The sequence below is a fragment of the Triticum aestivum genome, chromosome 6D (genome assembly GCF_018294505.1).
Source record: "Triticum aestivum cultivar Chinese Spring chromosome 6D, IWGSC CS RefSeq v2.1, whole genome shotgun sequence".
Taxonomy (NCBI): domain Eukaryota; kingdom Viridiplantae; phylum Streptophyta; class Magnoliopsida; order Poales; family Poaceae; genus Triticum; species Triticum aestivum.
In genome coordinates, this window is record NC_057811.1 from 412213825 (window position 1) to 412228445 (window position 14621).

Here is a 14621-nt window from a genome sequence, read left to right on the forward strand (position 1 = left end):
TGAAGGAAGACGTGAAGGGCCGACTCAAGGTAGAAGGTGTGACAGTCCTCGAATGCTCATCCAACGATCATGAAATCAGCTGGGTGTGAACCGTTTTTCAGGCGACTGGAGTATCAGCTGGATTGTGACATGTTTGTATAATCAATAGGAAGACATAGATCTACTCATTTACGACCGTCCAACCAGAAAACGTATAACGTAAAAAGTCGTGTGAAACGGTAAGATAAAGCTAAAGGTCAAAGAAATTTCGACGGCCCACCATGTGCGAAGATTTTGCCAAAATTAATCGGTTCATAACATACACACATGAACGTGTTTATACGGTCAATAGTGAGACGTAGATCTACTCGTCTACGATCGTATAATGCACAACACGAAAATCGTGCGAAACATCAAGATGAAACTAGTGGTTAAAGAAAATTTCACCTCATACGCTTGAGTTGAACGATGAGTCATCATCTGCGTTTCAGTTGCATTGCTCGAGCCCGACTCGCTTGAAACGATCGATTCTGTTGTTCCTTCGGAGCCAGACTCGGAGGTGCTTCAAGTATCGTGCCATCCAGACTCAACATTATTTGCACACAAACCAAACTGCCCAAAGTCACCCAAAAAGCATCCTCAAGGCTAGTTGGACAATTTGTAGGCTACCAAACGCCTACTTCGGTGATAGAGGAACGATGACGGCGGCGCATCTTCGACCCGCTCCGGTGTTTGTAGTCGTCGTCAAGTGGTCTATGAATTTATTTATAATTTTTTGTTATTCTAGAGATCTTTGTACTCTTTTATCAAAAAATAATATTAGTAATAGATCGGAGGATTTTTTTTCTGAAAAAAACATATAGGAAAAATATCTTTTGTTATCCCAGTTGAAGGCCAGCGCCGACGATCCTGGCGACGAAGGGCGCAGCGGAAGCGTGCTGCGTACACCTTTCCTGTTTGGAGGACGGGATCTGCCAATATAATTTCGTAATCGCCGACCGTTGCCTCTCCTCCCCCCTTGCCCAGCCAACGGCTACCGTCTCCACGAGAGAAAAGGGGGAGATGGCGGAGAGCCCTAGGTCCGCACCACGGCGGACGCCTGCCGCCAAGAGCGGCGCGGGCCTGCTCAGTCCCCGGTTCCGCTCGGCGGCCGAGCTGGCCGGCTGGGACGAGGAGTCCATCCTCCTCGCGGCGCTCGTCGTCGAGGACACGCCGGTCCGCGAGTCCCGCCGCAAGAGGCGGCCCTCCGGCTCCTCCACGGCGGGCGGCAGCGCCGGATCTAACACCAGGTACCTATCCCCGCACCCCACCAATCGCGCGACGCGGCCTTCCTCGCCTCTTTCTTTCTTTCTTGTCTTGGTTGGTTTCTGGATCCGTACGAATTATCGCTCTCCTGCAGGAAGCGGAGGTCGCGGAGGCAGTCGGCGGATGAGACACCGATCCCGCCCGTGGCGCTTGTGCTCGACGACGACGAGAAGCCGAACGACCATGAAGGTCGGTGGTTCCCCCCTCGCGTTCTTCCTTACCCCGATCTGTTGAGCGTTTCGGGTTGTGTCTGTTTGGGGAATTGTCGATCTGGTGTTAATTTGAAATCTTTGCAGGTGGCAAGAAGGAGGTAAAGCAGGCGGAGGAGGAGAAGGAGAAGGTTTCTGTGGTGGATGGGAAGGAGAAGTCCGGATCTGCCAAGGAAGGAGAAGCAGCGGCGAGTGGCGAGCTGCCGTGTATGGATCGGCTTAGGGAGGAGCTGTCTTGCGCTGTAAGGGCGTCTGGCAGATCGATATCCTTGGTTTCATGTCTTTTCATTGCCTATGTGATTATCCCTGAGTAGAGTATGATTAGTGTTTGATTTTGCACAGATTTGCTTGGATATCTGCTATCAGCCAAGTACCACGCCTTGTGGTCACAGGTAAATTTGCACGCTACTACTGTCTAAAGATAGTTTGTTGGTTCACAACCTTTGCAGCACAGAGCCAAGTTTTAACTTCCAGAAATTATGATATTGCCCTTTTCCAATGCTTTCTTTCCCCCAAGATGTCAATGTTTGATGTGTATAAACCCCTTATCCATCCCATGTACCAGGAATTAGGAATTGGTTCACAACATTTGCAGCACAGGGCCAAGTTTTAACTTCCAGAAATTATGATATTTATTTGTTTCGTGAATTGTTCTCCTGTTTTTTCCCCCAAGATTCAATGTGTGATGTGTATAAACCCCTTATTCATCCCATGTACTACCACGAATTAGGAACTTTGTTTCTGGTTACTTTACGAGATTCGGTATGTTGTTAATCACTTGTGGCAACTGTACTTGGCAATGCTTATTTTTGATGCAGATGTGCAATGTATCTAATTCATACTGTATTTATTTGTTTCGTGAATTGTTGACTGTGACAAAGATTAGCATCCCTGTTAACTTGAACAGCCATGAGTTTTGGTATATCGAACTGAGCAGCTGTGTTTACTTCACTTAGTGCTTTGCCAATTCATAAAATTCCCTACATAGAGTATTGGCCCTGTAATTCAGAGATCAAATACTAAATGCAATTCTTGATCCTCATAACACTGTTGCCCCTTTCTTTCACTGACAGCTTTTGCATGCAATGCTTAAAACATGCCGCCTCTAAGTGTGGAAAGCGGTGCCCAAAATGCCGTCAGTTAATCAGGTAAGCTTCGATCTTCAAGATTTTGCACTACTCCAAATATGGTAGAAAAACAAACAGGGGTTCAACTAATTTTTTGTTATTCTGCAGTAATTCAAGATCTTGCACTATCAACACAGTGCTCTGGAACACCATCCAACTCCTATTTCCTAGCGAAGTTGAGGCGAGGAAGAGCTCCATGGCCTCATCCTCAGCAAGCAAGGACGATGTGAAGCAAAGCCTACCAAGAAGCAACAACTATACACAAGTTGGCGTTAGGAACACCAGTGGCAGTAGCAGCTTCACCACACAGGACTACACTAGAATAGGCAACAGCACCAGGAGCTCCTTAGCAGCAGGCGGCAGAAGAAGTATGCCGGTCCCAGGAACCATGAACACCAGCAGTGGGAGCTCTGACACACAGGGTAGGAGCACAAGAAGCAGAGACAGTGGCAGAGGCTTTGTCCGGGCGTCAGAGTTGGTTGCCACCAGGAGTTCAGCGCGGTCAGGCCAATCTGACGACGCTTCACTTGCATACAGGTTGCAGCAGGAGGAGTTCATGACAGCTTTCGATAATGAGGGGGGAGAGAGGCAGCCACAGAACACCATATCTACTGCCCGAGCAAATTTGAGAGCTATGGCCTCTCGAGCCGAGAGGGCAGTTCTCCTTCGTGACAATGAGGGAGAGAGGCAGCCACAGGACACCATATCTACTGCCCGAGCAAATTTGAGAGCTATGGCCTCTCGGGCCGAGAGGGCAGTTCTCCTTCGTGACAGTGAGGGAGAGAGGCAGCCACAGAACACCATATCTACTGCCCGAGCAAATTTGAGAGATATGGCCTCTCGGGCCGAGAGGGCAGCTCTCCTTCGTGCTCGCGGCTGGCCTCTTTAGTTTGGACTGATTTTCAGTTTCCCAGTACCTGAATCTTTCTCTGGAAGAATGTAGCATAAGTACTGTGGTGTGATCAATCACTTGTATTGTGTGAAAGTAAAACGACGACAAGCTATATTTGTTTCCTGTAATACACACAAATTTAGATTGCATTACTAGATAATGGTCGTATAGCCCTGCATTTTCTCTAGCTGGATTAAGGATTTTCTCTGTTCGGCAGTTTGATCAAAGAACCCATTTAAATTTTTGGAATTATAAAGGAAGCTATTTTCTGGAAGTTTACCTTGTCTCCTTCCCAACTCATTTTCCATCAGCCAAAGCCATGTAACAAATCAATTTTTTGGCACTCCTTACAGACTATATGTGTCCTGGGTCTCCAGGAAACTCCGTTTCACTGTATACCAAGGATATTATCATCAACAAAAATCCGCTCTATACCAATGTTCAGTGCTTTGAAAAAGCCACTGTATAAAGTTGTCATGTGCCATCTAATTGACGGACATTTCTCCTAGGAGTAAATTAAACATCTTTCATCTCTGTGTATCTTGTTATCTGTTCCGTAAATTGAACCAAAACTTCGAGAAATACAGTTATCTTGTCATGTGCCTTTGAACAAAGCATTTCAATCAAGCAACCAAGTTATTCAAAGAGAAACTTTATACATGTTTGATTCATACTCATCATATATCGTAAAAGTAAAATATATAACAACACACGTTATACAAACAACAAGCAGTAGCACACAGATTTGGGATTAACTAATTGACTATGGAACACTCAAAATCCAGGTATTATTTGAAAATAAAACAACAACAAGCTCAACAATTTTAGGTCACGCCATATGTGTTTCCTGTAGTCCAGACAAATTTAGACCGCTTTTCTAGATGACGGTAATGGGTGTAATGGTTGTATTGCCCTGCATGCAAAATAAGGGAAATCATGAAATATTAGCTTCATGCACATCAATAAACCATTCATTGATTTAAACATTAGTTGTCCATTTTAACGGAAGATCAGCAGTTGCAATGTAAGGCCTGTACGCATCAAATGTTAACGTGTTGCACATCTGCCACATAAATAATATGTGCTGAATTATGCTGGTAAAATTGTATGTAAAATTGCCATCATCATCATTCGGATAAATTTTCTCACCATGCTATCTAAGAATATCTTCTGGATTTGACATACGCACGAACAGATTATGGCAATTCTGAAAGGTGTAGAATGCACTACATTCTGAAAAGAAGGGAGTATGGATTAAGCATAAGAACATTTCACTTACACGAGTTGGGACATAGAATGTGTGGATATCAAGTTGTTTGTAGCTCTCATGGGCAGTGTTCTTGACTGTTCTGAACTTGATGACGCCACGCGCCATGGCGAACTCTCCTGTCCCGCCCATAATAGCCATCTCGCCTTCTGATAGATACTGACCCATCACTGCAAGCGTCGATCCACCGAACCTATACATTTAGGAGCAACGAGAAATGTTAAGTATCACCGTAAACATAGACTATCTTTATCATGTGGACAGTAGTTCTGTAAAATTTACAGTCCTCAAGTGCTGAATCACTAGTAGTATGACCGTACCTTGGATCTTCGAACACCATGGTGAAATAGTGGAACCAGCCAGGACCCTCTACGTCCGCCTGCACTTGCATGCCTTTCGCGCGAGCGACAATAGTCGCACCGCGTTGAGGCGCGTCGGTGACTGTCCAATCGATGACGGCGGTCGTGCCGAACCAAGCCGGGTGGCGAGAACTAACGGTTACTACCTGGTTGTGGTCTGGCCCATCAATAACTTGGTGCAAGTACAAGCGCAGGCTTATCTCACGCTCACAAGGAAGAATGGGGCACACAAATGAAGGGTCAGCCATGGCTAGGATGAAGAACGACCCAAACACAAGGGGCACGGCCAGGCTAGGCCAGGCCATGGCTGGGGTTTAGGCTCTCAGAGGCTGATCTACTCTTTCCTTGCGTGCCGTGTGAGAGATATGTGGAGATGATGTGCTGTATTTATAGTGCTCAAGGGCTGGCATGGCATATGCATCCCAGATCCTTAGGGCACAAGTATAGGACCGATGTGGGAATCAAGCTCTGTAGCTGATCTAGGTGCTTCTCTAGAGCTTGGCGAGACGAGGGAGAGCGACAGAGAGAGAATGATTGGCCACATCAATCATTTTTATGCATGTGGCGATTTCCACAATGCATAGGACATGTCCCTTTCTTTCCCTTGGTTCGTTGGTGCCATTTTTTACAGCATTTCCTAATGCCGTTACAAACCATTATGGAAGTTCGCATGAATGGCCTTTTGAGGTTGGATATTATCAATCTTTCCAAGTGGTACAATTTACACACACTACAAATGTGAGCAAAATAAATTAGTACTAGATTATTCATTCAGAAAGCCTAGCCGGATTGCATTATCATTAGCGATAACGAAACAAACCGTAGTTCAAGCGTTCTGAGGTCGTGCGGATAGGGCCTGCGTTGTGCGCTGTTTGCTACTGCTATTTTGGGCCTTCCCAGTACAGAGCCTAGAGCCCGGGGTGGCCGCCCCTTCCACCCCCCTCAGGGTAGGGCCTGTGTCTACATAGCTTTTCTATCTAAGAGGTGAACGCGTGGCATATTTCGGCCGAGTGGACAGATCGAGCCGTAGTTGACCAGGAGGTGCCAGGTTCGGAACCCTCCATGATAAAAAAAAATCTTCACACGCGGAGTACCCAGCACTTTCCCCGCTCTCAAACACTTACAGGTGGATCACCACCAACGTATTTGAGGTCTTTTCTATGTGATTAAATAAAATATGAGGGGTTTCTGTAAAAAAATCCTCACATGCTGAGTACCCATCACTTTTCCCGCTTTCAAACACTGTGGGTCACCGCCACGCTGGCATGCCACATGGGCTGGACGTACGTTCAGATACGGATGGAGGCACCTTATTTACACGTCCAGACAAATTCAAGCACCAGTTTCGTATATTTTTTAACTTTAGGTACCAAACTGACCACACAAGACGAGTTGAGGCGCCTTTAGTGTATTTAACTCAATAGAAGAATTATAGGATTGGAATGACATGCCCAATTGAATCCTATAGGATTAGCAAGGAGTGTTTGATGCCACGGAAAAAACAAAGAAATTGCAAAAAAGAGGTTGGAGTGGGTATCACATTTTCTATGAAAAGTAGTACAAAAAATTCGATAGGAAAAGTTTCTATAGGATCCAAACATATGAATCGAAGGACCAATATAGAAAAGAATTCTTAAGGATTTTAATTCTCCAGAAATCTCATAGAATTCCTTTGAATCAAAGCAGCACTAAACAGGTAAACCACCTCCTAAAATTTAACTCCCGCTAGAGTTTTAATTACCAGTCCTTCCACCAAATTTATCTCCCTAAATCACAAAATTGCACACACTAGTCTTTTCAAACATGACTAAGATAAGTTTTTGGATAATTATAGTAGTACATAACATTACTACATTGGACTTAAAAATCACATGGTGTGGCTGAATCAGATTCACAAGTGGCGGTTCAAAAGTTACATGGTGAGTTGAAGGATCTCTCAGCGAGTGGCTCTGTGGTGAAGCAGGTGAAAGAACTTTTGCATGAGTTTCAGGAGTTTATGGTTATAAGTGGGTGCGATGGACTGCGAATAAAGTCACACATACTTTTGCTAGGGAAGGCTCCTTGAATAAAATTTGTAAGACTTGGTTTCGGGTTCTAGCCGAGTTTGTGAGCTCGGTAGTTGTCTCGAGTGTATCGCTACTTAATTAATATAGAGCAGCAGTTTCATAAAAAAAAGTCTCTTATCCGAAAAGGCGATATGCATGGTGTGTTGTGTGTACATGGGGCGTTGACCCACTGAAAAACATGTTACATGTCTCTTATTCGGAAAATCGGTATGCATATAGATAGCTCTTTTTTTTGGACAAATAATTTTAGACCCAAAAAAAATCTAAAAATAGTTGTACATATACATACAGATGTCTGGTACATGTGTTTGAATTTCCATCAATATATTTTTTCATATGTGGTGTATAAAAAACCAAATACATGGACGAAAATGGACTTACCTTTTGTTGTTTTTGGCCACAAATTTTGTGTTGTTTAGCCCACAGTCAACATATATCACTTTTTTCGAGAAAGAAAATATATTAATATCGCGAAGATACCAATTATACCCGGTCTATGTAGCACATGTCCAAAGACATCAAGGATACACACAGCCAAAAAAGAAAAAAAAGACCCACCATGCTGATCAGTCACTAGCAACAACAACACTATAACCACCACCAAAGACAACACCCAGCTTACAAAAGAGGTTCTCCAAAAGTAACGCCTCCAAGAAGGAAACAATGCACAAGCGTTGTCGTTCCCTAATCGAAGATCTTGAGTTTTCACCCCGGAGAAAGTCTAAGTTCACCTAAAAATAATGACTCAACGAGGCCATTGGCAGGTACAACCAATGAAGGCCAGAACTTGGGGTTTCACCCTAGGAATCAAGACTCGATACTCGAGGAGTGCCATTGCAATCCTCCAGTGCTGCCACCCCCGCTTGCCGAGGCCCCTGTTGCAAGTCACCAAACACCTAGCACACAGTCTTCATCGCATCTAGTACACCTTTCAGCCAACGCTTCAAAACCTCCGATCGCAGCCGCCATGGCTTTCTCCACCTCTATCATGCCTTGGTTGACTTAGAAATGTCCCATGACTCCAATAAAAAGCGAAGCTTCACGTCGCGCCCTTTCGAAGCTGTGTTGGTTGATAATATGAGCGCGCACGACAGGAGCCTTTCTAATTTAGATATCCAGGGGCGACATTCGCCAATCCGTATAGATCAGTGATGGGGAAGACTGGAACGTGACAGCAGCTAGATTGAAGAGGTCGACGTTTGGTAGAAAGACGCCATGGCGGACGGCGATTGCTAGGGCCAAATCACCACAGCACCAAGTGCGTCCAGGCCATGGCCAGCGCGCCTGGCACACCTGCCATGCCTCACCGACGCAACTAGGCCGCCAGTTGCATCACCGCCACTGTCCCGCGGGGTCGTCGACCACCCCCAACCCAACCGCCTCCATCCCTGATCGGATTTGGGCATAGATTCTCATATCCGCCACCAAGGCCAGGGCCCACTTCGGGGCTCATCAGAGCCACTGTGCCATGGGGTTGCCCACCGACGAGCACGTCATGGGAAGGGGCCGATGGAAGGGGACGCCGCGACGCCCCACCATGCAGAAGAGAGGAGGCCCCGCGCCCCATCCCGCACACCTGGGGAGGAGATCCCCGCTGCCGCCAACACCACAAGGGCTTTGCCCAATGGCACTCGTTGGCGGCTGCAAGGGAAGTGTCGGCGGGGAAGGGGAGCCCTAGGTGGCGGCGGCACGCTCCCGGGTCGCCCGCGGGGAGGGCGACATGGGTGGGGATTGAGGCCAACGTCACCTACCTACGTAACTGGATTGATTAGATCAACATATATCACTTAATAATACTTTTTTTTGCCAGACACTTAATAATACTTTACGGATACATAGAAAATATCTATATGTATCCATGAAAAAAAAAGAATGTTTCTTGAACATGTAAGTACCCTTTTTGGTTTTTAAAAATTGCAGGATCACTAGAGTCCGGGGGCCAAAATAGCACTGTCAGTACCAGCCCAAACAATTTTAGTCGAACCAGAGGAACTATCCACATAATGTACCACCCATCAAAAAAAATCAACATAATGTACCAAATTCCGCCCTTGTTTAGTTGACAGTCAGTGATATAATTCATGCCAACATACATCAACAGGTCATGCAGCATTCACTCAATCTTATTGGTCTATTAATTGTTCTCCTAGCTGAAAAAAAAAACCTCATACATTCATGATCCAGATGAAAAGAACTGCCATGTAAAAGATTGATATTGCCAAAAAACTCATACATTCATGATCCAGATGAAAAGAGCTGACCATGTAAAAGATTGATATTTACGAAACGTCAAACCATCATGTTGGACAGCACACATTCACCCATGCGATGCACCTATGTGAAGGTGGTCAGATGAATATATACGCCGGTAATTCAAAACTGAAAATTTCAGTCAGGTGAAAAAAAGAAGGCAAGATTCCTCCTCACAATTCTAGCATCCAATATATTCGGAAGCCCATAACAGACATGGAACAATTCCAGGACAAGCATTACCCCCTGCAAACTCATACCAGAATTGTAGCATATCAACTTACTTATCTGAACCCCTAAACCCAGCGAGCTAAATGGTAATCTCAAGCTCTGGGCATCATAAGCTAGAATTGTAGCACAGTGAGTTTCATCAGAATTTGGATTCTTGCATACCGAGTTGCAAAGTACACATCAGAAGTATCTGGATGCGGTAAAAATGAAATGTCGCTGCCATTTAGACATTAAAATTTGGATCCGTATTTGCATGACCATTGTATAGAAGCTCCGATCTTCCAGGATCAATTCTTTCTCCTGGAGCACCTTCATCACTTTATGCCGGACACCAAACGACACTCTGTAGGATGAAATCAAACAACGGAGCTGCTCTTCCTAATTATTCCCCTGCCGTCTTTCAGATCAGATTTTCTCTATTCATCCACCAAGCAAAACGACAAGTTAAATAACCGCCATCATGCTTTTCAAAGCCCAACAAAACAAAATCTTATTCTGAGATCCCATCATTTTCCAAGGTCACTTCATGCAAACTTTCATTTGGACATGATAAATTCATATCATTCTGATGCAGCAATATCAAAAACGAATTATGGTGTAACCTCAAGACCCAGTAATAAACTTACCAAAGTAGGATAGGTTAATAAACCAATAAAACTAAAAGGCAGTCCAGTCTGGTTAAACTGATGATATGTCAAAAGATACATATACTATGTGCCTGCAATACACAGCATATACATGTATCAAATAAGTTAGCAGCATAAAAAGAAAGGAGGAGAAATATTTATTCATGTGAGGTTTCTAACAAACAGCAGGCATCATCAGTAGGGGCAATAAACCAGGAAAAGAACCAACAACCCACAAATATTAGATCATCCACGTGTTTCAGAAATAACAACATATAAGCTGAATCACAATGCACAACACATGAGCAGTCAAATCACTAGATTCAGTCTAGACTGAGGACATGCCAGATGTTAATCTCTCACAATTGAACTTCGGGAAGCATTTTCCCTGCACAAGCAGCAGCATAAGCATCTGCAAGCCCCTGGAACACACTCATTGACGGTCAAGATACGTCTCTACAAATTTCTTGTGACTCATGCAAAACACGCCGAACAAGTCGATGTCTCTCTTAACCAACCCTTTCTCCTTGAGAACATATATGACATAATGCCTTGGGATCAGCCGCCTCTCCAAGCTGCATGTCAGAATGGACGGCCTTCGTGCGATGTATGAAGGTTCCAACCCAAATTCCGTCCTCAGGAACTCCACCTTGTGACCCATCGTGACCTCTGACAAAGTAAGGATGCGTGGCAACTTGGACACAGCCAGCTTGACCTCACAATATCCAAGAGCCCTCTCCAATGACTCAATTTTGGCTCTAGTCATCTCAGGAGTAAGGTTGCAGACGGTGACCAAGGCTGACTTGAACATCCCCGAAGAACGGTGCACACCTAGCTTTTCAGCGCGTGCCACCATTTCCTTCAGATGCTCTAAGTTATTTGTGAGCAGTTTGCCGGTGCACAAGTAGAGCCAGGCAATATCACAAGCACTTAGGCCGCACTGCTGCAAGAAGGCCATGTTAGGCTTGACCACCTTATCTACACTTTGGCTGAGGAGATGGAGGTTACTCCTCAGTGCGGCTTCCACCTTGTCGTAGGAGCCCAACAAGGAGATGTAGAACTCGAGGCGGGAGATTCCGGCGGGATTGAGAAAGATCCCCTGGACATGGTGATGAGGCGGGAGATCTGGGGAGGGGAGAGCCCATTTCCGGAGCCGGGCGACGCGTGGGGATATGGTTTTGTCCACGCTGGAGCAGAGGAACCGAGCGTCCAAGGCAATCGCCGAGGCGATGTCGGCTTTCGCGATGCCGGCGTCGGCGAGGAATGCGCGGACGGCGTCGGCATTGGCGGGCGACTTGAGACGGGGGACGAGGAATTTCGAGGCCTTGAGGGCTTGCGCTGGTGCGAGGCCGCAGGTGGCGACGAGGTAGTCCTCGACGACGAACTGGGCGGGGTGTGAACGAAGGCGGTGCCGGTGGAGAAGGGGAGGCGGCGGAGGTGGTTTCGGAGGCGGAGCATCGCGGCAATGGGAGTGAATTTTTCTTTTGTAAAGAAAGCCTGATGGCGGACGCAGATTTTTGAGACACGCGGCGCGAGGACGTTATCTATGCATTGGAAGTGGACTAATGGGAGTAACACTAGTGGCTGGGGCGCGCCTCCTCTGCGTCACTGTGCGCATCAGTCAGGCTGATGTACTATGACTGATGTACTTGTGAACGTTAGTACATTGCAGTTAAGGTACGGAGAGTAAAATAGAACTGCAGTAGAAGAGTTTTCATTTATAAAGCAGAGCAGGCCACGGTGCTGTCTCATGCATATATGCTAATAGGTCTATATTATTGGTCTGACGTGTTCGTTTTTCCAAAGACGTGCTCCACTGCTGCGGCCATGTCTCACGGCCTTGCCAAGCCCTGCGGGTCACCCTGCTAGACACCACCGTGTCACTGCTATTGTTGGTCCTCTCCTCCGCCTCCGAAAACACTCTGTCGTCCAGCTCGGGCTGGCCCCTTCTCCTCCTCCACCTGCTCTACAGCGCATGGAAGAAACACGCCCATGGTTGTCAATCCATAGCATGACAACCTTCGGAAGGTAGCAGTGTCGATGGGCACCATCTGCATGAAACTGAACATCTTTAGGAGATTAAACCGCAAATCCAGAATACTAAGCGACTGAATCACGTCCACATATTATCCCAACACCAGAATATATATGCTGCGCGGTTTCCATAAAGCAGAACAAAATGATTTCTTCAAGGGTAAGCAATTGATGAAAGCATATCTCTCTCTAATTTATCAAATTTGTTGCTTATCATTGAAGTATCTATCAAATGATTCGGAAGGAGAAAATCATCATTCCTTGAGATCATATATTCGATGTACTAAAAATGAAAAAGCTCAATCTACCATCAGAATTACATGTCATTACCTTGTCCGAGTTGACGTCATCGCTGGACGAACCAATGAACCAACCCCTTTCTATATGCTACGGTGATGTGATGATCATGGATTATAAGAAAGTAGGCTAGTTCAGTCTTGAAATGACATCTCCCACAGTATTCAGAGTAAAATCAATACCATTAAGCATTTGGGTCAAATAGATTTGCATACAAAATAAATTTGGAGGTTGGCATATCTTGATAGCATGAAACTTTAAGAATCGCAACCCCAAACTTTAAGAAATGACCACTTTGGTTTCTTGCCAAACCACAGTTCATAAGGCGTCGTCTCAACGATTTTGATGGTGCCCTATTTAACTTGAATGCAGCTGTCTCTAATGCATAACCCCAAAAACGATAGTGGTAAATCGGTAAGAGACATCATATATCGCACCATATCTAATAAAGTACGGTTACGATGTTTGGACACACCATTACACTGTGGTGTTCCAGGTGGCGTGAGTAGCGAAACTATTTCACATTGTTTTAACTGAAGGCCAAACTCGTAACTCAAATACTCTTCTCCATGATCAGATCGTAGAAACTTTATTTTCTTGTTACGATGATTTTCCGCTTCACTCTGAAATTATATGAACTTTTCAAATGTTTCAGACTTCTGTTTCATTAAGCAGATATACCCATATCTGCTCAAATCATCTGTGAAGGTCGGAAAATAATGATACCTACTACGAGCCTCAATATTCATCGGACCACATACATCTGTATGTATGATTTCCAACAAATCTGTTGCTCTCTCCATAGTTCCGGAGAACGGCGTTTCAGTCATCTTGCCCATGAGGCACGGTTCGCAAGCATCAAGTGATTCCAAAATCCCATCAGTATGGAGTTTCTTCATGCGCTTTACACCAATATGACCTAAACGACAGTGCCACAAATAAATTGCACTATCATTATTAACTTTGCATCTTTTGGCTTCAATATTATGATTATGTGTATCACTACGATCGAGATCCAACAAACCATTTTCGTTGGTGTGTATGACCATAGAAGGTTTTTATTCATGTAAACAGAACAACAATTGTTCTCTAACTTAAATGAATAACCGTATTGCAATAAACATGATCAAATCATATTCATGCTCAACGCAAACACCAAATAACACTTATTTAGTTTCAACACTAATCCCGAAAGTATAGGGAGTGTGCGATGATGATCATATCAATCTTGGAACTTCTTCCAACACACATCGTCACCTCGCCTTTTACTAGTCTCTGTTTATTCTGCAACTCCCGTTTTCGAGTTACTACTCTTTAGCAACTGAACCAGTATCAAATACTGAGGGGTTGCTATAAACACTAGTAAGTACACATCAATAACATGTATATCCAATATACCTTTGTTCACTTTGCCATCCTTCTTATCCACTAAGTACTTGGGGCAGTTTCGCCTCCAGTGACCAGTCCCTTCGCAGTAGAAGCACTTAGTCTCAGGCTTAGGTACAGACTTGGGCTTCTTCACTTGAGTAGCAACTTGCTTGCCGTTCTTTTTGAAGTTCCCCTTCTTCCCTTTGCCCTTTTCTTGAAACTAGTGGTCTCGTCAACCATCAACACTTGATGTTTTTCTTGATTTCTACCTTCGTCGATTTCAGCATCATGAAGAGCTCGGGAATTACTTTCATCATCCCTTGCATACTATAGTTCATCACGAAGTTCTACTAACTTGGTGATGGTGACTAGAGAATTCTGTCAATCACTATTTTATCTGGAAGATTAACTCCCACTTGATTCAAGCGATTGTAGTACCCAGACAATCTGAGCACATGCTCACTAGTTGAGCGATTCTCCTCCATCTTTTAGCTATAGAACTTGTTGGAGACTTCATATCTCTCAACTCGGGTATTTGCTTGAAATATTAACTTCAACTCCTGGAACATCTCATATGGTCCATGACGTTCAAAACGTCTTTGAAGTCCCGA

At 44.9% G+C, this 14621-nt stretch overlaps 2 protein-coding genes across 2 annotated transcripts; one reads left to right on the forward strand and one right to left on the reverse strand.

Annotated features, from left to right (window-relative positions):
• Positions 1–977: 977 nt before the first annotated feature.
• On the forward strand, positions 978–3672 carry LOC123145470 (putative E3 ubiquitin-protein ligase RING1a). The gene is made up of 6 exons (XM_044564899.1): positions 978–1268; positions 1379–1473; positions 1581–1735; positions 1836–1885; positions 2567–2641; positions 2729–3672. The coding sequence occupies exons 1-6, from the start codon at positions 1042–1044 to the stop codon at positions 3507–3509; spliced, it is 1383 nt and encodes a 460-aa protein (XP_044420834.1). The 5' UTR covers positions 978–1041; the 3' UTR covers positions 3510–3672.
• Positions 3673–4129: 457 nt separating this feature from the next.
• Positions 4130–5480, reverse strand: LOC123141801 (dirigent protein 15). The gene is made up of 3 exons (XM_044560876.1): positions 5100–5480; positions 4792–4972; positions 4130–4425 (listed from the first exon to the last, which is right to left on the reverse strand). Exons 1-3 carry the CDS (start codon positions 5441–5443, stop codon positions 4390–4392), a joined length of 561 nt encoding a protein of 186 aa, XP_044416811.1. The 5' UTR covers positions 5444–5480; the 3' UTR covers positions 4130–4389.
• Between the last annotated feature and the right edge of the window lie 9141 nt (positions 5481–14621).